General features: G+C 37.8%; 2 protein-coding genes across 2 annotated transcripts; one reads left to right on the forward strand and one right to left on the reverse strand.

Moving 5' to 3' along the window:
* Positions 1 to 2,438: 2,438 nt before the first annotated feature.
* On the reverse strand, positions 2,439 to 3,382 carry LOC133320414 (uncharacterized protein C05D11.13-like). Its single transcript, XM_061528788.1, has 2 exons — positions 3,292 to 3,382; positions 2,439 to 2,743 (listed from the first exon to the last, which is right to left on the reverse strand). Exons 1-2 carry the CDS (start codon positions 3,380 to 3,382, stop codon positions 2,439 to 2,441), a joined length of 396 nt encoding a protein of 131 aa, XP_061384772.1.
* A 13,477-nt stretch (positions 3,383 to 16,859) lies between these two features.
* Positions 16,860 to 26,541, forward strand: LOC116773646 (retinal homeobox protein Rx1-like). Its single transcript, XM_061528789.1, has 7 exons — positions 16,860 to 17,076; positions 20,545 to 20,729; positions 20,947 to 21,087; positions 25,066 to 25,153; positions 26,017 to 26,034; positions 26,077 to 26,161; positions 26,373 to 26,541. Exons 1-7 carry the CDS (start codon positions 17,016 to 17,018, stop codon positions 26,539 to 26,541), a joined length of 747 nt encoding a protein of 248 aa, XP_061384773.1. The 5' UTR covers positions 16,860 to 17,015.
* Positions 26,542 to 27,730: the final 1,189 nt, after the last annotated feature.

Here is a 27,730-nt window from a genome sequence, read left to right on the forward strand (position 1 = left end):
ACGACTTACACACGTTCTGGACCCAAGACGAGGACCAGGACTTCCAGTCAAGAGCTCATCCTAACACCACCCACACCTTCACCGATGGGATTAAACTTGAGGATGGTGCGGTTTGGGCGGCCTTCGTCAGTTATAACGGAGGACGCAATCCCGTCAGCAAGAAGTTCAAGTTCCACAGCAGTTGTACAGTGTTCTAGGCGGAACTTCTAACATCCTCAAAGCTTGCGAATGGGCCTCTTCCAACCAACATACACGCACAGTAATTTATTCAGATAGTAGCGCTGCCATATTCGCCATCCAGAACCGCAGCAACATACACCCCTTGGTAGCGAAAATACGCTCTACAGTACACCATACGTCCGGGTCCATCGAGTTCACGTGGGCATAGTGGGGAACGAGGTCTCAGACACCGCTGCCAAGCGGGCGGGTAAACTTACCCAGGTGTTGGTTTTAGGTGCCCCTTTCTAATGCGCGTTAAATGTTCACCTCCACTGTCCAAGCTCTTCTCCCTACCTAACCATATTTGAAAAGAACCTACTAGGGCTGCCTTCGAAGTACGTTCCAAGAACGAATTGATGTGAGTTCTGGACAGGCCCAAGTCTTTTAGTGGGTTGTAGAGAGATTTGGCCGTTATACCTCTCGCTCCCACTTCTACCGCGTATAAATCCACGGCGAACCTATTTCGAGTGAGTTCGTTTGTGAGCTCGTAATATTTGTTGACCTTGATGGTATGGTCTTTGGGAATATTGGTTTCCCAAGGAACCGTAAGCTCTATCATCACAACGCGCTTTAAAATTAGCGACTACATAAATATGGACGCTGGACACAAATATCCTCGGGGATTTCGTATTGTTTTTCATACGTATCCATCATTATAGTCCAATACGAAGCCGCTTTAAGGATTGAGTAAGGTTTGACGTTTGATTTTATAGCCCTAGTGCCTTCTTTCACAAAACCTACTAATAATAAATATTTTCTTTTTAAAATATTTTTACTTTTTTGAGAACTTTATTATTCAATTTAAACACACTTAATTTTTTTGAATTTTCTTGGAAAAACTGATAGATAACCGTTTCTACTCTGATACTAAAATAGAAGCTTGTAATTTATGTCTATGATACCTTCATATACGGAGGAAACAAAAAATCTGTGTGAGATATAGAATTTAAATAAAATGTTTTATGAAAATGTAGGCTTATATTACATTAAATTAATTAAAACAATAAGTTCAACATCCTGAAATCTTCAACCATGGACATAAAAAAAGACACATCATTAAAGACATAACACTTTTTAGTCTTTTTAGTTTTTAGTCTTATGGAGTAGGACTTTTGTTACTATAAGGTGAAAAAAGTCATGTCTTTAAACAAAAGATCCGGTTTGTGTTTTATTAATTAAACGAGGTTAATAAATCTTTTTTTTTAAAGAAGATTACTTCTTAGCAATAAATAATAGGTCTAAAATATTGTCTCACAGAAGTAGGAACTAAAAATAAACAATCTCTGCTGTGCTATATTAGCTTTAATTAAAGCATGTGCTTCAGCCTAAACATCTGTCTGACAATGAACTTAGTATTTAACAATCATCACAGTTTTATTAAGAAGGTAATTCAGCTTAATAAACTACTTATCTACTTAGTTAAAAAAAATTGTATAATCAACCCCACAAATTTATACAGACTATTGACTTATTACTAATAAAGTTCACTTAGTAGTCAAATAACAAAACAAAATATATAAAAACACTTAAGATAAATTTAGCAATCTTCTTCGTAGTTGCCCTGTTTTGCTTCACTATGCTTAAGGTTTTTATAGAAGTCATGAGACTTAATTTTAATAATCAACGTATCGCACAGACAAATCAAGTCCTTATATTTTATCTTCAGCAATAGGAATATAATTATTGTACACCTTTCTCTAGAACTAATTCTTGTTCCTTCTTTTTCCTCCCTCCAGTCAATTTAAAATAATTGCTACAGTTAAGTTTTCTATTTTTTTTTTTCAAAAAAAAAGACGTACTATTCTATTGTGTCTTGATTATTTCCTTGCATTTTTACTTCTCTTACCTTATTCTAATGAATTTTAGCTAGCTAATTTTTTCTAGCTTTTAGTATGCAGTCAAATTTAAAATCTAAGATCTACTTGATCTACTTCTACAACCGATTATGGAGGACTATTCTGTTTAGCTCAATCAACCAATGTATACCATTCTCCTCCCGTGTAAATTTATTGATTTTTGATGTTCTCTTTTTTAATGAGTGAACGCTATCAACCTCATTTTGGATAGCCTTTTTTTTAGGAAACGATGGGAAACATTTACCTTAAATCTATCGCTCGCATACAGTTATATAAAAAATATAATGTGAGTGCGGTTCCGACCAGCACAGTTGTCTGAGCAGAATCTGAAATATTTGACTCTGACTTTAACTTTATTGTCAACTAGCTTTTGCCCGCGACTTCGTTCGCGTGGACTTCGGGTGTCTCCGCAGCCCGTTGAGATGCTAGATACTCAGCATGCTGTCGACGTCGATCCTGGGACTGTTCGGGTGTCTCAGAAGCCCGTTGAGATGCCAGATATTCAGCGTTCTGTTGACGTCGAGCTTGAGACTGTTCGGGTGTCTCTGCAGCCCGTTGAGATGCTAGATACTCAGCATGCTGTCGACGTCTATCTTGGGACTGCTCTGGTGTCTCAGCAGCTCTTTGAGCTGCCTCACGCTCTGCTTGTTTAAGCCTTCGCAGTTCGGCTTATGGAAACGTCTCGTTAAGTCTAGCTACTTTCATAGTTCGAGCTTTATTGGAGCTTTGGGAAAGATTAGACTTACGCTTTCGCGGCATAATTCTTAAGTACGTGTTGTTTCTATACTTCCAAAAAATACAGTACGGTAGTTATTGTTATGATTGTACTTTAATGCAATCCTTGCCTATTTAATTAACCTATCTATATAGTAATTCAATTATCAATGAAGTAATTCGTTATAATTAACCTATTTATATAATTTGTTATAATTAACGGTAAATAACCTATCTATATAGTAATTGAATTATCAATGAAGTAATTCGTAAAAATGAAGTATCTTTTTCTACGTGTAACTCCTAACCAAAAAGAAACCTGGCAATAACTAACCTTAGGCCTATATTACTTAAAGTAGGCGACCATACGTTTTTATCAAATCGCTAGTGCCTTGAAAATTCGCAAAACGGACACAACCGTCAACGACGTCTGCCCTCACGCGTCTGCCCGCGTTCGGGTCGCGCACTCAGCGATGAGCCACTTCTTCCCCACCGCACCTACCCCGCTCCCCCCACGCCCCGTTCGCCTGGCGCCGCTGCCGGTATTTATCACCGAAACGGTATTTATCGCCGAAATTGCTATGACTCTGCATTTTAAATCTGTGATATCTTCGAAAATATTTATTTAATTTACATGCTGTAAAAAGCCATATTGATCTTTATTAAATGCACAATGTATTTAAGATACTTAATTGGATAAGGATTAATACTGTATTGCTTAAAATCGCTTCGTAAATAAGCCATTATTTCTCGTACAAAGTAAAGGATAAAAAATGGTTATTGTGGGTTATTCCTAAGAGATAAACATATACCATCACGGACATTTTTGTAGACCTTTTTAAGTTGTACAATACTGTAGTAAATTGTTTTGATCTATCTTGTAGGATTCAGTCAGCGTTTGCAATGTAAGCGCAAAAAATGTGTTTTTTTTACGACCTCACATTAAAAACCTCAAAAATTTTAGCCTATGTGTTATTCTGATGTATAAGCTATATTGTGGTAAAGTTTCATTCAAATGCATTCAGTAGTTTTTACGTGAAAGAGTAACAAACATCCATACATCCATACTTACAAACTTTCGCCTTTATAATAGTAGTAGGATGAAAGAAAACAAATAGGAAGCCACTTCATTAGCGCTACGTTGAGCAACTGTTTCATCCCACATGTAACACGTAGCTGCCTTTAATCCGGCATCAAAAACGTTGAAATTACATATACAGTGATAATTTTCTTTCATAGTAAGGCACACTATGCATTTGCAATCAAGACCATTTTATCACCTAGATTCGAGATATATAAAATTTAGAGATAGACTATCAAACTTTTCAAAACATATTAATCTATTTTGTATAATCTGGTTTTTTTTGTCGTTTGCCAGAATGAGGTGTACGGGCTTTACCTAGATTAACGAGCACCTTCCTATTATCATGTAGCCAGTTTAATTTGTTAGTAATTCTTTTTCTTGTTATTGCTTTCTCCAAATACTAACGTTTTTTTTCAATGGTGCGACGTTGATGGACTAAAAATTTCGCTGAATCCTAACGGGCTTGATTATAAGGTGGCTTTGGAAAGAATAGCACTACTCAAACACCTTCAAATAGTTAAACTCACTTACGGTGTCCCCAAAGATCATGCATGGACTTGGCATTGGTGTTGTTAACAAAGAACCAAAGAATTGTAATAATTTTTATGTACTTATTGTAATGTTTTATTTTAAATAATAGATATGTCATCATCAGTCTCAGGTGTCTGTTGTGGAGTTTTATTTTCACAAACTGGGATGCCCGGAAAGCAATTTTCAATTCTGTCATTTGAGATATCCCCTACCATATCATTTATATAATCGAAATCACTTTGCGATAGTATATTAACTGCTATATGACTTTACTCTCTGTCACTACCTGCTTGAACAACTTGATATTCATTGTTAGAAACTGCTTAAGATCAATCAAAACACTGTTTTCGTTATAAATACGCCGGGCGCCTTAGCAACAAATTTCAAGGTGTAATCATTTACACCATCGATCATTCATATTTTCTCGAAAAAAAAGTAGTAAGTAAGCGTAAATAATAATAAATCCATAAAAAATGTTCAGAGTTACGTAAAAACGAATATATAGGACATAACTTCAGTTACTTTGACAATAATAAGAAGCTCTTTTCTTTGTTACAATTAGTTACGATATCATATTTAAAAGAAGAATGCAATTTCAATTTTAATTTGTAAAAAGGAATTGTCGAATTTACGAAGTCATAGTATAAGAGGGTGTAGGGGCTTGCTTCCCTAACTATTTCGAAGGTTTCTTGAGTATAGTGATGAACTTGTTGATGCTTCAGGTGGAATGGAATTATTGGAAATTTAAGCCGATATATATACAAAAATGACAATAGACAATATTCGCAGAAATTCGTCTCCAATAAAAAGCCTCACATTACAACCAATGAAATTGGATTATAATGTGAGTTCTTACGAATTGTACGAGAGGTGAGGGGCGCACCGTCGCCGCGGCGGGCACCATACAAATACGCGCCTATCTGGGTCCATACAAAACTCGGCGTATGCGCTCCTACGTTTTAGTAACCGCGCGCCTTCGGCTCGCGACGGTCATATGCTTGATGTTTTGTATGGACGCTGCGTGTGGTAGGTAATGTAGGTCCCACATCACTCCCCCTCGAGAAAATCGTACGGTTGGCTTGACTTTTCTTCCAGATCTCGTCGTGTAGGTCGGAGAGTTGTCCTGGCATCTGCTGCTGACCGGTGGGTCCTCAGACGATGGCGACTCGTTGTATGTATATGCTGGCTTGAGTCGGTCCAATGTGACAACTGTCGTGCGTGTTGGCAGTTGTATCTGGAAGTACTTGTCGTAGCGTTTCAAAACTTCGTAAGGCCCATCGTACGACGGAGTTAGTGGAGCTCGAACTGTAACGAATACATGCGTACACGTCGCTAGGTCTTTATTAACAAATGGTTTGTTTTGCGACGTGTGCGAGCGCGGCGTTGGTTGTAGCGTTGCCATGGTCTCGGTGAGGCGGCGTACATACTCGGCGTCGTCAATCTTCGACTGTGTGGGTACGAAGAAATCCGCAGGTATGCGCAGAGTAGTACCGTAGGTCATAATTGCCGGACTAAAGTTGTTATCGCTGCGTAACGCCGTGCGTAAACCGAGTAGCACGGTGGGTAACTCGTCCGTCCATTGAATTGTAGCTTCGCGCGCTATCAGTGCAGCTTTCAGGGTTCGGTGCCATCGCTCAATTTGGCCATTCGATTGCGGGTGGTATGCAGTAGTTCGAATTCTCGTAATTCCGAATCTTTTCATGAGAGAATTGAATAGCTCGGATTCGAACTGACGTCCTTGATCCGTTGATATACGCAGCGGGCAACCGAAACGTGCGATCCATTGTTCGTATAAGGCTTTTGCGACGTTTTCAGCTGTTATATCTTGTATCGGTACTGCTTCGGGCCACTTCGTACAGCGATCGATCATAGTCACTAGATATCGACAATCCTTCGACGGTCTTAGCGGTCCGACTATGTCGATGTGTATATGTTCGAAGCGCTGTGTCGATGTATTTTTGCTCGTTGACAATTAATACACGCCTTAGTCCATGTACCGATGTCTGTGTTCATGTTCGGCCAAAAGTATTTCGAACTTATTTGTTTTCTTGATGTCCGCACGCTCGGGTGGCATAGATCGTGTTGCGCTTTGAATGCTGCGTAGCGATAAATGCTCGGTAGGTACGGTCGCGGCGTCGCGGTAGACAGCTCGCATGCCGTAAACTCGTAAACCGCCGTCCTTCTTCTTCACAACGTGTAGCGGGCTCGCCCAGGGACTGTTTGACGGTTTGCAGATGCCCATTTCCAGCATATTCTCGAACTCAGTCTTTGCAGCTTTATACTTGTCCGGTGGAAGCGGACGTGGACGGGCGTAGAGTGGCGGGCCAGTTGTCTCGATATGGTGGACGACGTTATGCTTCGAAGGTTGTTTGAGTGACATGGGTCGAAGTACATCTGGATATTGCTTCAGTACGTGGTAATAGGCTTGGTTTGTGCCGATTACGTGTACCGTTTCTGTTTCTGTTTCAGCGCCTGTAGAAATTTCAATAGCATCGACGGAAAGTTCGGTGACTTTATCTATTAGTTTCTTCTTATACAGGTCTACTAATAGTTTGAAGTGTCGTAGAAAGTCAGCTCCCAAGATCGATGTTTTGACGTCAGCGATGATGAATGTCCATAGAAAGTTTCGTCGCAAACCAAAATCCAATCTTAACGTTTTTTCGCCATACGTCTTGATAGCTGTGTTGTTTGCGGCAAATAATCTGCAGGCGTTTTCGATCTTTGTATTGCTTCCATAATTTGATGCTGATAAGGGCATGTGTGATATGACCGTTTCTAAGCTGATAATCAACGATTCTAGTTTATAAAACTACCAAGATTTATTATAATGATTTTAGGTATTATTAATCGTCTAAAGTAGCGATATTTGGATTAATAACTGTCTTTATCGATGTCATTAACTAAATCTTGTGCCTCAGAAACGCATAAAACAATATTTCTCCAATTGACAATATCCACTTATAAATTTGATGTACTGTTCTTCATATTTTATACTATTGTTGGAAGTAATATGAGTACTTATAACTAAACTGTACTTATATCACTTAATCTAAGCTGCACCACAATATACCTATTGTTTCATTAGAAAAACAAGCGTCGACTTTTATTGTTCGGGAAACCCCCGTAAATAGAGCTAAGTCTGACAAGTCTGATACGTATAGATGTCCGCAAATACGGCACTTATTCCTTATATTCCCAATACTTGTCCTTTTATACGATTTGTAAAACGAGGTTACTAATTAAGATAAAATAAAAATGTGTATATCAGTATGTGCACATAGATAATTTAAAACCAATGATGAAATAAAATAAAGTCCATTTTCGACCTGTCTTTATATACGTAGGGACCGTCGGTTTGTGGTTATTTCATATTTAAAAAAAAACTTTAATTGCCTATGCCATCTCCTAGTCCTAAGATTCCTTTCCAACCATTAAAATATATTATTATCTAAATATAAATCAAAATATATTTTTTGATTTGATATCATGTTTTGATTCTAAATCAGTTCCTAATTCTATGTTTTTCTAATTTGGCTATTTCTGTTTAAATTTTGTTTAGACAGCTAAACTGTTAGGAGAGAACTCTTGTAATATCACAATAGACTCCTTATTACACAAATTGTAATAGCGTATGAAGTATTGTGTGGAACAAACAGATCGTACAACATTTTTATTTAGATATACCATTAGAACTGGATAATCCGACAGAAGTTCAAGAGTTCGTTCAACTCTACCCAAGATATTACAATCCAACATTTTAAAAAGAGTTACGTACTGCTAATATCGGTATAGTGAAGATGAAGGCAGAGACAGAATATGTGTGATGGAAAATATGGGAACATAGAAAGTATAGTCAATTAATGCAATGCATGTTTTTTGAGCAAAATAATAGTAAAAAAAACCGCCTAAGAACAAAGAATACACAAAAAGATATCGGTTATGGCGGACCTTTCATGATCATATTTTATGAGGTAAAAGTCACACCAACTACTCCAATTACAGATATAGTAAGGAGGAAGTCCTCGTTTATTTATTCAACAGAAGTTTAGTCCATGGAATACAATTCAGATGAAAAGAAGTGGATTTTTTGAAAAAGAAAATCATGAATAGATAATCCGACAGATGCACTCAAACGGTAAGAAACAAGATCAAAATGATATGTTGAGATGGATAATTATTATATGAGAAACTACTTACATTGCTAATGGTGTACAGGGAGACAACTGACAGAGTTACCCGATTGAGACCAGCAGTAATGATTTGCAAAAGAATGTAGAGAACTCGAATCCATGTGCCATGAGATACGAAAAAAAGATAGACAATAATGTGTGTAGATAAATGGAATATTGGAAGGAGTGGAAGTAGATGGTAGGTTACAACACAGGCGTGTGAAACAAACACTGACGAGAACACGCAAGACTGGTAATACTAAAATTTATTGTATAATAAATATTAATTTAAAAAACTAAAAAACACGCTTTTTATAGAAAACCGTGGGGTGCATCGTGTCAAAAGTTATAAATATCTTATTGACAGATATGAGTAGAGTGATTATCATTTCGATAATATCTTAAAAAGCACCCCACGCTTTTTTTTTTAATAAAATACATTTTTTTTAGTCACACTATTATTAAATTATATTTATTGATATTTTTAACACTATTTTCTTAATTTAAATTTATTAAACACTACAACATTATACAAACAAACATACAAACATACATGTGAAGCTAATTAAAAAAAACCACAATCACTAAAACACTATCGTGGATGTAAGAACAACGAATTTGTATAATACTGTCAAAAAAAGAGAATAATCTTCGTATTTCAGTTTTTTTTTTTAATTACTTTAAGCGTGAATCTCTTGTTCATCATTCATGGAACGTTTCAAAGTTTTCATAAAAGTCATAAAAAAACATCAACTTTAAATATTTGTACGCGCTATGTCTGCTACGATAATCGTTTAAGTAATATGGAAATTATATTAAAAATATTTTTTTGAGTAAAAGAGGAACAGAACGTAGAAAAATATGCATCAACAGTTTTATTGTGAAAATATGACAATACCCGCTCTTAATGCAAACATTTGTAGAGACAAAGAGTTCGCCCTCCTTTAGCACCATACGGCTAAGTAAACTGTTACGAGGAATTGTCTTACGATAACGAATCTAATAATTTAAGCCTTGGCCACGCAATATGAAGTATATCTCATTACAGTAATGTTTTATTTCATATGAACCTACTTAAAGCCAAGCCGCTCATCCGACAGTTATAGTTTGGTTAAACGTATCGACAACATAGCTGAAATTTAAATTAATTATTACGCACGCATATTACACAGTAATTATTTGCAGAAACATAATTGAGAAAAATACGAAAAAATATATATAAATTTCGTAATTTTAAGAAAGAATAAGAAAAAAATTAGTTTAAGAAAATCTCAATTTGGCCGCATATTCTACACGACACTAAACATCACACAAAGAATGTAATAAATAACTTCTAAGAACCTAGGTATCTACTACATTTTTAAATCTACGTTGACAGCTGAAATTGAACAAATCGAAAATAAACATTAATATAGTTACCAGAATACAAATAAAATGGACTCACACACAACAATAAAGCATATTCGGGTTGAACAATGCTGGCTCGTTTCAGCGGAGTCTTATTTTTTCTGCCATCAAGGAGCGATGCATTGTTTACGGAATATAATTAAACTTTTGATGTTGCTAGTTTTTTCTATTCTTATTCCATAGTTAGTGAATATAAAAAATGAAGAAGAAGATGCTTGCAAAATTTAACAATAAACAACAACACGAATCGTAACCTCCCTCACGTTTATATCGGTGTCAGTTTAATGTGAAGTGTGAATCCATTGCCTTAGAGCGGTATTTTTCATGTTGGATACTGGATGGAAGAAGTCTGCAGGAGTCGGGTCATCCTTTCATTAGTTTCTATTTATTTTCTTGACGTGTAGGTGTGTATGTTCGATAACAGAATTACTATCAACGAAGGGGCAATAGTTCCTTGAAATAATTATTGATGATGGGATAAAGTCTTTAAATACACACTGAGTTATATCGGGTTTAAAGATTTGTGGGTATTGATCTTATGGAAGTGTGTTTCGTTTAATATATATATTAAGCTAAATAGCCTTGTCCCCTTACATATTTGATACTTTCAATCGTCCGGTTGTTTCTATATATGTAAAAGTAATAAGACAATACACTTCACGTAGTTCACATATTATATACTTCTTAAAGCTTACGTAACAGCGTCGATTAACAACTTCCTTGTAAATAATGTGTATCAAATACAACGTTTAAAGGTCTGAAGTAACCTACAACCAGTCTCGACAGTCGTTGTACGAATCGCGTCGTTTAAATTGCGTCATTACAATAATCTTCTATTGTGAACCGCTAAAAGAATTTTTAACTTAAGAACCAAAAAGGCAACGGAAATCAATCGATTAATGCTATCAACGAGTACATGCTTTAAATTCACTCCCAAATGTACCTCTTGATAAGGCCGTGTACACACTACACATACCACATGTTTATATATTACGTATATTAATATATTAAAGTTCTTTTTAATGATCATAAATTATACCCTTGATATCTAATGTTTGCAACTATAAAGGTCTAATATTTCTGTTAATGATTTATTTATATGAATGTGTGATATAATATTTTCTTATACATGCTATATTATTACAAATTCTCAAATAAATATCTTAGTAAGAATCAATTTTACGATTGGATTTGGCTGTTTTGAAGACAGGCCCTCACGATCCTTGTACTTTGTAACATGACATGCGACAGATAAATGAAAATTGTTTTAAAGATGTAGCAATTTAATTTTAATATAATTAAAAAAAAATGTAATTGTTTCATGAAATATGGGTGTACGTAAAAACTGTTCTCAATAACCTCACTCATTAATCATTGATTTTGAGTTCTGACTGATGTGCCTACTTCTTTACCGTAAAAGTGTTTAAAACAGAGCCAGTACACAAGAACACAAGTGCACAAGTACACAAGTACAGGTATCGGAGTCGAACAATGCGTCGATAAGCGGATAACATGAGCATTTAGCGATGAGTGGTTAATGGTCGCTCCATTACCGCTCCCAGCGTCCGAGACGTGGCGTTTTACACGAGCGGTTTAGACGAGCGTTTTAGAAGAACGCGTTGCAGCACAGTGGAAAACATTACCTATGTTAAAATAGTAACAATAAACTGTGGGCATACTGTTGAATATTATGTCTATAGTTAACATAATTTCATCCGATGTTTTGATATGAATGTTACACAAACTTCACAACACGCACTGACTTTCCGTCGAGTAGAGTATTGTTGTAAAGTATAGTATAGTAAGTATGCTTTGTTGTAGAGCCGTGTCCCGTCGTAAGCCATCGAACGTGAACACAGCTCCCCGGAGACTCTCGAGGCGCGAGCGATCTTTAAGCTTCGATCTTTAAACAAAGACGTCAAGAAATGCCATAAAACATGCATTAACTGGTGTCCTCTCACACCTCGCGATACGAGATACCTACGACACGACTCGCTCGTTAGAAACAGAATATTGAACCTTCGATTTAAAGTACATACTACATAAGTTATGAAAAGTCTTTATGAATTGAAGAATTCTGTTAGAATCCCACATTTTTATTCTAAATGACAATAATATTGTAATATTAATAATCGTGTCAAGTTATTTTATAACACGCTCTCGTTTTTTTCAACGATTCAATCCTCGTTACGATCTATCAACCAATCGACTTATACATTAAATAGGCTTTCAGACCAAGTGATCAGTAATGGGTGCAAACAATCGTCGTCAGTAATGCGGGGTGCGGAGACGAGGAGCGGGGAGGGAAGGAGGAGAGGGGGAGGGGAGGGGAGAGAGAGGATCTAATTTGGCGGTTCCTTCCTTCCTGCTGCTCGATCTAATCGTGAGTTTCCGACACTTTCTTCAATTAGATCTTTAATGTTACTTTTGAGGCTTGTTTTAAAGGAAGAAATGTTTTTCAGTATTTTATTTTGTATACTTATATATATTATGTTCAATGTACATGCATGTGCCGCTCCACGAAGATCTCCTGTAATGTATGTGTGATTTATTACAATTGCAATTGTTATAATGATTATCTTTCTGCGACGGTATTTTCGCGACTGTTAAAAAAAAACTAAAAAGTTATCTGGGAGACGAAACCTCTTAGCATTCAATGGATTCACCGTGCGGGTGCCGGGTCCATGGCGTTGGACCATATATTATGAGTAAACATTGGACTTTAATTTACTAATCTCTTTAGTATTGAAGAGTTTATCCCTTTAATTCTTTGTATTAGAGTTTATCTCTGTACAAAACTTAGACAACTCGGAATTAACAAATTAACCTAATAATAACTAACAATCTAACATTAACACCAAAAAGTAAATTTTATTTAATTATAGAATATACTTATTTATCACAAAATATTTGGGTTTATAATTATTTCTTTTTGGGAAAAAATAGCATAATCTTTATTCGGCGTACATTGCTCTTAATATTTTGTAGGAGTTGTTATTTTATTTTCTTTTATTTTGTGAAGTGTTACATAAATCAGAATGTATTTTATTATATTAGTTGAATTTATAATTTTTATTTAATTCTTTTGGTGAAAAGCTTTGTCATAAAAAATAAACCTACAAAAATAAAGTAAACTGACATGATGTAAGTACCTACTCATGATAACTTTGGATGTTTTAGTGCATAAATAATGTACAAATTTGTAATTAATAAAATTTAAAATATCTAAAATGTAAAAGAAGTGTTTTCGACGTGTTCGAATATTTTTTAATAACAAAATGACACTTAAAAGTAATAATATAAAATTAAAAACAGGCTAATGCTATTTAGTTCTTGACGTAGGTGGCAAGACAATAGCTATATCTATATAACAGTCATAAAAGACGCAGTTCCGCTACTCAGTCTCTTTGTCGCGAATTAAGGCAATTTTCTGAACGCCGGAAAATAAAATAATAGCCTTCCCATTAGCGGCCCCTCCCCCTCACGCTACCTCCCGCTCCCCCGCAGTGAGTCGGCGGCGCTCGCTAATCGTCGGAAATGAATTTGACGTTTCTCCGCGCGCTTTGACTGGAGCGAGAGTCGTTCCGCGTCATTTAACGTCGCGCACGCATCGAGCCGCATACAGACGACATACACACAGGGGACTTGAGACCACACACAGCTGACGATATGTAGCTGTAAATAATGTGGATCCCTGACGTCATAACATGAATCACTTTAGCTATCGATAGAAACTTTTATTGCTTAAGAAGAAAACATTAATAAAATTCTGACGTTGAATCATATTAAAACCTAATTGGTCAACACTTCTTGCCTCCTTCAACAATACCTATCTTTCTGTAGTGGCGAAATCATTTAAGAGATATGTTATGTCTCGGCCGTATCATGTAGGGCACCTTAGTCATGACGTTTGACAGGAGCCAGGAGGTTCAGTGAATGTCGGCGTTACGTTAAATAAGGCGAACTAATAGCGGTCGCAGTTGTGTCTAATGTGTGTCGAGTGTCGAGTGTGGGGTGACAATGGTCCCCACTAGTCTACAATTATCCGTTGACGAGTCAGGGAGTCAGTCTCACACAGACAAACAGACAGACAGTCACTTCAAGTTTGCATAATCACACGGCACACGGAGCGGTTTTCAATATAATCATCCGATTTTACTGAACTACAATTTACACAATTGTACAAAAATTTATTCAATTAAGCTGTGTTATGATGGTCGATAAAAAATGTTCAAATTTGTAATTCATCTAATGGAACGCTGACATAAATCTTCACACGTAAAGACTTACTCATTCTTTTTTTCTACTGGGATGTTATCAACACTTGTTGGACTTCCTATTGTAAGTGTGAGAGAACAAATACATTTTATTAAACTTGAATAACCCCACCCCCTCTTATATTGAGTTTTGAATGAATAATGCTCGTGAAGCACTTAATAGAGTAATCATAGAAAAATGCCTTACATACTATTACATACCTGGACCAATACTAAACAAACGTGATGAGAACCACGGCACGGAAACGGCTTTCAGATGATTAAAACGCTTCGAAATCGGTCCATCCCTTTGTGAGCTATGATGCCACACACACACACACACACACACACACACACACACACACAGACACACATACATACACACACGCACACACACATACAAACACACACACGCATACACACACACGCACACACACATAGACATTGCATACATTTCAGTGATATTATGAAACATTTAATAACTATGTATGTGGAGTCACGCCGGTCATTCTGTTGTAAATAATATTTGGTATTTAACTATGTTGTTCTCTTTCTATATTCTCTGTTTCTCTCGAGGTCTTTCGCGTCCCTTAAAGCTTTTGTTCAATCTGTTTGACTTCCATAGTGTATAATATTTGATTAAATTCGGAGCTGCACTATTTGAGGTTTACTTTGTCGATGTATTCATTAAAACCTAACTCTGTAAAACATGCAACGTTTTGTAGATATTATTTTTAGCTGCTGTCTCGATGTTGTTACAAAATTTAAACTCTCATAGTGTGAGTGGTTCTGTAGTCCGGTCTCCAGGAAGTGCTCCACAGACTGCTGGTCACTTCATAGTTAGACTAACGTGTTGTGAGTAGGACTTGTTAAGATACCCTTTTATATCTCTCAAGAGAAGGATTGATAAACTTGAATATATTTTTGTAAATACATTTTGGGTCTTGGCACGTTCAAACTTATTAGCTTTTCATCGAAATTATAGGAAGAGGATTGTATAAGATCCGCTTGTTAGATATGTCAGAGAAGTATTTCACTTACATTGTACCATTATACATATAACGAGCAAATTGGAATACGTATGTATGTTATTGTAATTTTTAAGGCCTGTTTCATACAGCATGTAGTGTTCACCGTGAGAGCCACCAATGCACTTCTACCAATACACTTAGCGATGCATTTGTTGTTGCGTGTAGCGTTTAAAGCACGTAATATTTAAAATGCACTGTTTTTTTATAATTTAATCACCCCGGACTCCTCACCGGGTCCCCGGTACTAGTCCTTTCTGTACTACCAGTATAACCGTCTCATCTAAGCCCCTGTAACGTACTCAATTAATTCTTTAAGTCTTTATTTTCCAACATAGATAACATTTTTAAGAGTGTTTCGTACTATGAGTTACTCCTTTAGGTGTTTTTCTGATAAATTTAATTATTATTGTAATAATGTTCGTTTTGTTTCATAGTTCTGGTACAACTTTTAGGATACGCTCAGTCGTCATTTACAAGTTCTTAGTTCAACCTGCGCTCCCGCTCCCGCTCTCGCTTTTTCTCGGAGTTTCTCCTCTGCTCGATGTCTGCTGTATACTTAGCCTAATATCGAGTCACGATAGGCTCATAAGTGTAATACCGTCCGTGTATTACTGTTACTGTAAATATTACTGTTCCATGATGTCGAATCCACTCTGATGACAACTGGTGACCTTTAGCTACGGGAAGGTCGCGGTGGAATCTGGTTCATACAAATATATTATAAGATCATTTCACTATTGGTTTCTAGGTACGTTACTATCACTACGATGCATCAATCAGCCTTGTGAAATGTACTTCTTTAAAGTTTTTTTTTTTAAGAAACTCGAAACTGTACGAGTATATTAATGTGTTTAACAAAAGATAATAGTTTAATGATGACGTCTAAGTAGTTTATTTGTACTTTACAAATATAATTTCAAGTAGACTCTTAGCTTTAATCGTGATAATACTCACAATGAACTTACATATGAAGTTAAAAAAAAGTATTGTTTTATTTTAATCGGATGGCGAGGGATTACTACTAACTGGTGACTTGTGAGATTATTGTTAATGAATATTAAAACAGTGTTCAATGTAGGGAATGACGCTCCCGTAGGTACTACAACTCGGACTTCCCAGAACAATGACACAGACTTAAGACTGGAATTAAATCTCCTAATGGGTTTCTTTCGTTTTATAAAAAGATGAGTGTATTTAAATCCCGACATCTCGCTGCTCGGTTTCTAGATTACGAGAGGTATGATTGTCTATGGGATGTCATTGTTGTTATGTTGTGATCATTTCGATATATTTTAATTTCCACCTCGTATTGTATCATCAGCTCTACAAGGCACGTGCGCTCTCTGTGGTGTCGCTCGCCTCTTTGACAGTGGGGTGTCGTAGGAGCTCTACAGCTCTACGTCAACCAATGATGTTAGAGAGGCGTGGTTTGATGTAGAGACGGAGATATGAGCGGCCTGCGAGCCTGTGAGAGACCGAGCCTCGGCGGGAAGGCTCTAGAGGAGGGCGGGTCGACCGGTCGAGCCGAGCCGGGGACCTCAGTCGTAAATCGGTTATAGGTTTGTGAGGTCGACCGCCCGGCACAGGGACAGACGGACACACAGCACAGTCACGGTCACAGAAAACATACTGACTTATATCATCGATGTGGAACGTTAACATTCAAGTGATTGTAATATTATAATAGATTGTGTTGTAAGAGTGTTATACGCGGAGTGAGTGACAGTGAGCTCCGGAGAAGCTGCACCATGTCCAGCTCGCGCCGCACAGCCTACACCATAGACAGCATCCTCGGACGACAGACGACCGGTACGACGCACACGATACGACACACACACACGACACGACACATACGACACAACACGACGCTATGTACACACATACACATTATTTAGCATTACATAGATTTCTCTTATTAGTTAGTCTCATAGTTAAATAAAAAAATAATAATCCGTTTATACTTAAAACACAAAAGTTGCCACTTAAATCTGAAAAATGAGTCAAAACATATTTTTATGTGATACAGACTCTCATACACACACACACACATAAACACATACCGATGTGATCATCGTCGTCATAACCAGATCATAAAAATATACCTGATCTGTTTAAATCTGTGAAGTGAATATAAAAATCGTTAATGTACAGAAGATAGATTAAGTATACTGAACAAGACCTCCAGACCCACAGCTGCGATGAATTAAATATTAGGAAAAATGATTCTGTTACACGGAACACGGTTCTGTTACGTATAGTAATAATATAATAAAAAAATATGTAAATAATGAATAGTTTAACGCTTTATAATTAATTAATTGTATAAATTACATATATTTCAGATATTTCCTAAATTGTTATTGTAATGAATAATTTGAATTTAATTGCCTTAATTAGCAATCTTAAAACACTTGAATTACCACTTGACGTAATTAAAAATTATAATATAATATATATTTAATTTATGAAGTATTCATATCGTTAATAATGTCACAATAGATTTAAAAACACCGGAACGATAATAGAAGTACATCATCTGAGACAAACATCTCTCGCACACCAGACGCTGCGAGACATCCTGTAAAAGACTTCAATGCGCTCTCCGGCTGTAATGAACAGGACGCGCTCGTTCTCTTATAATGTTGTGTAGGTTGAACACGTTCCGTATAGTAACACTCTGTATAGTAGCCGCCACAAGGTCTGCAGTTATTAGATTCAAGTCAAACAGATATTAATATTAAATATTAAACAAACGAGCCGCAGAACTAATATGAGACGAGGCGAGGCGACCCCCGCCGGTACAGCGAGCAAACAATAACACACAACGAGGAGCGACACCCCACACTAGAACGGTCCCTCACACCGCGGGACAAGGGTCAGATCGGCCTGGCTCCGGAGCGATCTGGTGTGCTCTGGGTCGTCAGAGGATCCGTTCATCATGACGCCTCACCGACTCTGAATGGATGCCGCTGTTGTTAGAAGACACGAGGCGTCCTTCTCTAGTGGACTTGTTACATATTGTTATAATATTTTTAATAAGCCTCTCACAGACACTCGCTACACGGATATTTTAACGTTTCAATACAGCGTGCCGTCAGCTAGAAGAATGTTTATTGACAATAGAATATTTAGAAGAACGACTCATAGAGAGATCTATTGAATCTTTAACAAAGGCGTTTTCATTAGTTCCTCTGTGTAACGGTCTGCTCCTGAAGCATGCACTAGACATGGTTTTATCATTGGATTGGTAAATTAAAATTATAAATGACACTAGAGTAATACACGAAGAGACCGAGATGGGTTTGACGTCATCTCAGGGGAAGGTGCGGGGAAAATGTTAATTGTTAGGTAATTTTAATCATGTCGATATGTGATTATGTAGGAGGACGATTTACCTGGTGGTGGGAAGTTTATGGTCGGAGGTTGGTAGTGGGCGGTCGCCGATGGTCGGTCAGTGACCAATGACACGCATCTTGATAGATAAAAAAACGACAACAATACGATGTTAAGGAAAATGAGCAATTATAAAAATACCACATGTGACACCGTAGAATGTAAAGTTATGAGAAGTTTTGACGCTATTAGTAATATATAAACGGTATGAAGGAGTCGGAGCCCGATATACATAAAGGCCTTTACGTGTCGTCGTCGTAATGAAGTTATATTTTGAATCATATTAAGTCATTGGTTATAATTTTAAAATATATCTTATTACATTGCTGATGATCTTTCTCATGTTTTTCTTGATACAGGAACAGAAAACAAAAAACTGTTACTTTTCACAGTTTGAAACAGTTTGAGTTCAAAACAGAAAGGTTCGTTTGTAAAGAATTTATATTCGCGACGGATCGCAGGGAGACGTAACGCTAAACATCTATTGAATGTGTATGTCTGTATATCTATATGAGAAACGCTCACCGAGCTTCCAGCATTCGAACAACATATGAGCTTTTTAAATATTTAAAATGTTCAACTGTCAAAGAAAAATAGACTTGTCCTCTTCTAAATAAAGTCCGCTGAAGAAACATCGAGCCAAGAGCAAGAGCGCTTTCGTTACGAAAGATATTTGAAGTGGCAATTTGACAGCATTAGTAGAGTTCCAGGCGAGCGAGCTTGTTAACAGACAACTGACTGAATATACAGAGACGTGACACACACGAGGACACTCACGGAGACTCGCAGACGGTCTTCCTACTGTACTGTATATATAGGAGGTTGATGACGTCACAGGTCTTTAAAAAATATGGATATGAATTTAAATGATAGCCATGGAGTAAGGCCAGTGGTCGCAGGACTTCATATCACTGCTCAAATATAAGAAAAACAATAAAATAAACCAGTTTGAAGTTAAAGCTACCTCGAACCGAACGCACATTGAGCAGTTTACATCTCCTTATAATGTTATTAATATATTTTAATCCGTGTTTGTGAGTTTTTTCATTGAGACGTCGCGCTCCCTTTGACAGGGACCCTAATTGTTACGAACCGACTCACATTATAATAATGTTCAAACTAAATGTTGTTGTAATCTGCGAGGTACCGGTAATTCCTCGTAACAATTGTAACAAAATAGTATTACTATAAATAAATAGTGCGAGTAACGTCGAGTGACGTTAAGTGCTTAACAAAAAGCGTATTTTGTTTGCAGTCGTCGGTAGGACTCGACCTCCGATATCCCCCGGTTCATAAATCGGCGACGACTCGCTCGCACGAAATTCGTCTCTATTTGCATCGCAGTAGGGTTCAAGTTAAGGGACGTCGGTACGTAATTAGCGAGTTTAAAGAGCAGAAGGGTGGTAATTCGGTATTATCGAGGGCTGCGTGTATGCGGATTAAGAGATCGATGTCATGACATGGAACGAGCTGGGAACGAGCTGGGAACGAGCTAGTAATGGCTTCGGAATGAGTCGGCCAAGCTATGACGGAGGAATGTTTATGATGCTGCTCTAGTAACACACATGACATCTAATATTATATGCGATTTTGAATCTTTTAATTAATTGTATTGATATTTATACAAGCATAGAAGTAAGTGGTGCTGTGGGAAGGTACCCAAGGCGTCAAATACATCTCCTTGGAGAAGATGCAGTTGTCGTTTACAGCTGCACGTTCAATATGCAATCAGATAATAGCACTATAATATTAGAGCCACTCAAATATTTAAATAGTCTGTTATATTTTCATAACTACTTTAGCGTCAACAGAGTCAGTATCGACTTTGATCACTGAACACGTTTCTGTTTGGATCATATTTTTATAAAGAATATGTTTTCTTAGAAGGCGTCGAGTTGAAAAGCGAAGGCGTGCACTCTGACTCGGATCACGAACACGAACAGGAACACGAACATGAACACGAACACGAGCACGAGCACGAACACGAGCACGAACACGAGCCGAACGTCGAGCCGGGGCGAGCAGACCACGAGCCGCTAGAAGCACTTGACGCCGGGAGACCACGCAAGGTAATTTGCTACTTTTGTCGACCACAACATGTACTTTAAGCGTTTCTTGTGTTCTAGAGATTCCATAAATTAGTAAATTAAAAACACACTATTAATATATTTAATGGGTCTTAGTAAAATAAAGGATAACCAGCCATTCCTCTAGGCAACTCCTAGGACTATGTTTATTAGCCGTGTGTCTTTCATCGTTCTGTATCGTACCATGTGTATGTGAAAGCAGGTGCGCCGCAGTCGGACCACCTTCACCACCTACCAGCTTCACGAGCTGGAGAGAGCCTTCGACAAGACGCAGTACCCGGACGTGTTCACTAGAGAGGAGCTCGCACTACGTCTGGACCTCAGCGAGGCGAGGGTTCAGGTTAGTAGGACGATTGGAAACGAAGACGATGATACTAAGCAGTCAAAAAATGTAAACCATCTTGAGTTGATGTTGAGTGAGCGAGTCGGAGGAGACTCTCCTTCTTAAACGATATTCATCAGAACGTTGAAAGTCTTTGAAGTTCTATAGCTGACCGACGCGATGCTCAGTGACTCTCACCACCTTCTGTCGCTTGTTGTCCCACATCATAAATAACTAACTTCCTCCACTCTAGCCTTCCCCGATGTTGATAATAAAGATCTCTTTCTAAAATTTTAGTAATCGTTAAAAGAAATATCTGAAGGTAAGGATAAAATTAAAGTAAAGCTACAGTAATGACATCGTCCAACACAAGAAATATAGTAAATACATTTATTGTTGGCGGAGCTGATTCAAATCTACTCGAAGGCTCAATCTGTTTTATAATTTGTTAAAATTTTAATTTTAACTTCCCGGTAAAGCCGATAATAATCGACGTGTATTTATAACATTATGATTCACTTATATCTGTCAAAGGATACGGAATTTTTATTTTTAATATTAAGTGTTATAAACTATTATTATCGGTTACCTTTTTATTTTCATGTTTTGTACATAACGTTGCGTATTTAATACGAAGGTGGATACAGTACAAAAAACTATTACTATTATTTTAAAAGTCACATAAGCGAAGATTAGCCGCTGCACTGTTTATGTTTGGAATATATAAAAATATTAGAGTAATTTAGAACTTCTGTTACGTGGATCTCTGTAGGGATACCATTAATTAACTTACAAGTGACTTGGCCTTAAATTAAACTAACTGACAATCACAAGTCTCGTGTTGAGTGTTTCGTGATCCTTTTGATATACATCAAAAATCGTAAATATGAAAGAAACAAAACGTTTAATTTTGCTTTACAATGGAGGATTATCTAGGAATGTGAAAATATTAAGAAAAATTGTGATGCCTGTGAGGCCACATTTTACAATATTATATTGTGTAATAGTGTATCTGAAATAATTTCGGTCAGATTAGGTCAATTCCCTGGTCAGTAACCAATTTAAAAATAATTGTTATAAAATTAGTTATAAATTAATTGATCATGATATATGAGGCGTGTTCAGGGTCATATTTAGAGGACCTTCTCGAATATATCGTACGTCTTTGGCGGAAATCGGTCCACAACCTACACTCAGGTCGTGACATTTTAGTCTCAAATTTGTCAAAATGAAAGAAAGTAAACTCAACAATTTCAATTATAAGCTAATAACATAATATCAAAGTACGCCAATTTATAAAACACGAACGTTCCATTACTTCTCAAACCACGAGGGTATTTCTAATAGTGATATTAATTTGATCGCTGTGAACTCTGTGGTGTGCTCTTGGGTACGCGCGACGTGTCACATGTTACTTCCTGAATCGATCGTCTCCTTGTTATCTTGTTTATTAAAACTGTTCAGTGTATAATGTAATCCTACTACAATGTGCTAGGTGTGAACTTGTGTTAAACTTACTGCTACTCTGTACACGTGTACACACATGTGCGATAATCAGTTGTGATAATAGTAGTAATATTGTGTCTGATCACACAGCACCTGTCTCTGGTCGGAGGTCCAGGCCTCGTCGATGGCGTCACAGGCGCCCTCTGTAATTAACATTAGCTTCATTGTCCTCACACAATCGCACAGATTGAAACGCTTAGAGCAAACCGCAGTTCGATGACATGTTTGTCATCATTGCTCTAAATCAGAGATCGTTTCAGCAGAAGCTAGGTTATTACTTCAAATAAAAAAATAAGTAATTTATATTTACTTATATGTCAAATTGTTTCGAATGTATTAAAAAAAAAGATTTGGCAAAAGAAGAAGTGACGGCAAGTCACTTGTCACATTTGGATTACAACTATTGGAGCCAACGACCTCGAACTATCGCTCGACTTCGAGAGCTGTGCTTACTACCGACTCTAAGAATGTTTAAACCGAATGCGACTACAAATGTTCAGGTCACCTCAAGTTAGTCAACGTTCTTCATAGTTTTTACAATTATGATTCTCATTTTTTTCCTTGGAACGGATAAACGTTCCTTTACTCGTTGGACTGTGTTGTCTCGCTCATAGTTTGTAACTTTTCTAGAGATTATTAAATTTTCAAAGCTCGGGTGAACAATCACGCGATAGATCTTATCCCTGAAGAGTTGGGGCTGGAGGCTGGCGGCGGCTCCCGGCGGTCGTCGGCCGGTCGTCTAACAATGGTTTAATTAAGCACGGTTTGAGCGAGAGAGCTCTCAAACTGCAGTTAAAGTGAGCGCCGCTGCAATTTGGTAATTACCGACTCCGTGGCTGTGGCGAGGGATGGTCGGAGGGGGGAGAGGGTAATCTCGCGGCCTCGAGAGGCAGTCGGCAATGCACAGACAATAAAACACTTTAATATTTCGCAGGGCTGTATACTGCTAATGAGGAATTCATTTCGGTCATTAGATGCTCTTACCGTCGTATTTCTTTAATTGCAGTTTAGTTGCAGTTTTAAGATTGGCCCTTGTGAGTCGTGAGCCTGAAAACTTTAAGACGAATTCCTAATTGCTATGTTTTAACGTGGCATTAGAGCGTTCCCAAGATTTCTTTAGGTTTTTCTTAAGTTTCAAATTGTCCACAGTGAAATTTGCTCTTCTATAGACCAACAATAAAGGGTCTTTAAATTTTGATCGTGTTATCACAGACAAGTAATAATTGTAACATATGTATATTTTAACCGATAATATTAATATCGCTGTAGAATGTTATTTCATTGAACTATATAGTATATAATATGAGTTCGGTAACAGCCCTGTTGTCGATCGAGCAGGGAGCCGTTCTTGAATCGCACTCCAACGAGTGTAAATTGCTTTTAATCTCCACAGAGGGCGCTGTAACAAACAAACGACGCCACGTTATAAACCATTGGCATGATGACGTCACGATTCAGGTTTAGGATGCAATTGAGCAAAGAATCGACGCGTTACTGAGCGAGGAGCGACTCTCATACCATGAACAATCACGCGTCGAGGACTCGACGGGAATTGAGAGCATTTTCAATCGACTGTTTTAAAATTTGAGCTCGAATTAATTGAACTGCGTTAAGGATCTTTAAAGTAATTGCAATGTTATTAAGGATCATTTTTTTTATTATTTTCTCTTCTACTTTTACCATATTTTATTTCTTATAGTTATTTTGTCACTCAATAACTAGTTAATGTATTTATAGACGACGGTAAAAATGAGTTTCCAGAAGAAATATTAGTATAGTCGTAGGTATATGTTCGGATACTATTACCTGTTGAATTTTATCACAAGTCTACCACCTTTTTAGGATATTTATTTTTTGTGGATGTCATCATATTTTGCACACTTTAGGATCTTAATGTTTTTTTTTTAATTTTAATAAAAATTACAACACTTGCATAATATATACATATACACAACATAACGTAAAGCGTAACAGCATTGCCTCTCTACTCTGACACCCTTCTTTGAAATATATTTAATTTAATTACTTCTATATAATCGCTCGGGCCAGTAATTGCCGGGTTCCGAATCGCACGACATGCGCTCATTCGAAAATTATGAAATGACACATTTTTGCCTTTCGCTCGTTACAATGTCTTTTTATTAGCGCGATGCTCGACTAGCTCAATTTGTTTCTATTCTCCGACTAGCGTCGCTGGAATTTATTATTTCAGTGGAGGTTTTAAGGTCTAAAGCTGATTGTCGCGGACGGCGCGCGAAAACCACGTATGCGTAATTGCTTTTCATTACGGCCCCATTGTAGCGGAGAGCCGGCGACAAATTGGCGACAATTACGACATGAAAAAAATTAAATCTGGAGTGGAGACTTCTCCTCCTCTCCTCCGTTAATATTCCTAATTACTTGTAGACGACTCTTGGCTCACGGCCTCATGGCAGTCGATGTGTCGTAAGGTCATGTGGTCGTTACACTGTATGTATGTCTGTTCAACAGGTGTGGTTCCAGAACAGACGCGCCAAGTGGCGTAAAAGAGAGAAGGCACTGGGGAGAGAACACGCGCCTTTCCTGCATCACGAACATGGTGAGGAAATACACATGTACAGTCAGACTCACACGATCTACAGCTAAAAAAAATATATACTTTATAGACAAAACATTCTTGGATGTCTCTACGACGTGCGTATGTTAATATAAAGATCATTCGAAACTTAGAGGAGTGTCTTTTTTAAAATTAGTAAAAGATAAAAATTAATTTTACAAAAAATTGATATGAACAAACAATACAAGTGTAATGTGAAGGTTCAGTGAACTCTGAGAGCGACGCTGACACTATTAGTAAGTGTCGCCGATAAATATCTTGCAACAGTTTTAACAGTTTTAATTGAACTTTAATGTGTATATTTGAGGTTCGTTTAGTTTGTCACAAGTCATTAACAGCCGGAGGGGAAGTCCCGTTAATGGTTTTTATCAAAGTAACCTATTATTATAATCGTATTATTCGTCAGTTTACTCTATCATCTAAATGTATCGCCGATGTAAGGGAAGGTGTCAGGTGTCCGGTGTCGGGTGTCGGGTGTCAGACACACGTCTCACCGGACGTTGTTATTATTTCAACAGTGATTTCCATAATTGATGACTATAATAACACGTCCACGATAGAGCGGTGGCCGTGTGTGTGTATGCCCGTGCGTGTGTGTGTGTCTGTGTGTATACATTTGATGATAGTATACAGGATCAACATGTTTTATATCCCTCACAAGTGTAAAGTATCCAGTCCATATTTTATCTCTCACTCATTGTGCAGTCTCCATCTCCACGGTGTCATCATCACGCTCGTCTCATCTTCTCTAAGTGTTTCATGTTTCTAGCTGGATGGAGACCAAGCCAGGCTCTTAACTGTTATTAAATAAATGAAGGAGAATCATATTTATATTTCGTGTACAGGTGTGGGGGAGTGGGGCGGCGGTATGGGCGTGGGTGGTGTGGGCGTGGGTGTCGGTGTAGGCGGCGGGGAATGGTGGCTCGGTCTGGGCGCTCCACTGTGGCACGACGCGCCTCCCGCCGCAGCCTTCAGAGCTTTACTTCACAGGTATAGTGACGACAACGAAACAAGATAAATATTGTATACAAATGCTCACTTGTTTCCATTTATGTTATTGTAGCGTTAATGTAACGATGAACACTGATCGTTGACTTAAGGAAGCTATACAAATATTACATCTTAAGATGAGATATAGTTAAGTTTCAACCAATATTTGTCCAAATAGTCTTATCTGTCATATGTTAATGATCTCCCCCAGGTACGTGCTGGCGCTGCCTCCGCCGGCCGCGATCTCCCCCCCTGCTCGGTCTCCCCCGCCATCCCCAGCTCGTAGCTCTCCTCCCCGGCCGGTAGCCCCAATGGCGCCCGCGCCGCTCTCGGAGCCACTACGCCTACTACACGACCGCTACAGCCGCGTACACACGTAGCCCTTCTACATGTAAATGTTGCTACGAGACGGTCTACGGGATGGTCTACGTTGCCGTCTATAAGACGGAGCACTAGATGTGAAGTGGTCACCGACATCACAAACGAACTCTATCAGGGACTGAGGGCCGTGCGTCAGATGTTATGTGAATGTATCATTTTAGTGTTAGTGAAGCTCGAGCTACAGAATTGATTGTAAGATATGTCGTAATGTTCTCTGAAACCGAATGTTTTTCCAAAACGACTTGTAATTATTTCATGACTTTGTATTGGTAGTTAAAATAATTGTTAACTGTGAAGTATAGTCGTTCGCGTGCCTTACCGTTAAACTTTTTCATTTGAACTTTCTCATGACCTGTAGTGTCGCTACAATAGTAATATGACTCTGTAAATAGGCCGTCGGTAGCTGTTGTAAAATATATTTTCTGTAAAAATATGTAAGTCTTGTAAATGTAAATAGTGTAAAATAATGAACTCCTCGGAATTAATAGTGAATTAAGTTGTAGCGCGTCGGTCTGTCAACATCCGAACCTGATCTCTGGGGGAGATGTTCCTGGGGACGAACGCCGCTCGTGTGTAACATGTAGAAGTTATTTATTGAAATGTAGTGAGTTTTGCAATATTGTCTGCCAATAAACTAGATGAGACTTACTGACTTGTTTCATTTACTTTCAGCTGAACATGTTTAAAAACTACCTTCGACTCATCTGATACTTGTCCTTAACGAAAGAACAACAGTCTGTGTCGCACCGATCCTAACATCGTCAAATTGCTAACTGTATATACCACCAACAGCTCTATTATAATACATCATACAGTTCATTACTCTCCTCTGTGGGATCTATTGTTCTGTTCTCCTTCAAACCCCCGTCCCCCCTCCTCCGTTCCGATCAGCAAAAGATTAAATTTGCGTCTCGCAACAAAGACTAAGTGTTTGAAGAAAGATTAATTTGGGAAAAATTGGACGGGGCTAAGCCCACTTACTCGCGAACACCCGACCGCAGTGTTTAACGTACGATATACAATAAACACCCTAATTCCTATGTCAATAAGAGCCGGGATCATAGTTAACGGATTACACGCGGGGTTGACTGTTCCCGCTCCGTAAGTACTCGATGCATACAAAGAACGAGCTCGTCATTTTTAACTATCGGACTTTATAAAAGTACAAGTTCCAATACGTACTCAACT

Source organism: Danaus plexippus (genome assembly GCF_018135715.1).
Source record: "Danaus plexippus chromosome 22 unlocalized genomic scaffold, MEX_DaPlex mxdp_33, whole genome shotgun sequence".
Lineage (NCBI taxonomy): Eukaryota > Metazoa > Arthropoda > Insecta > Lepidoptera > Nymphalidae > Danaus > Danaus plexippus.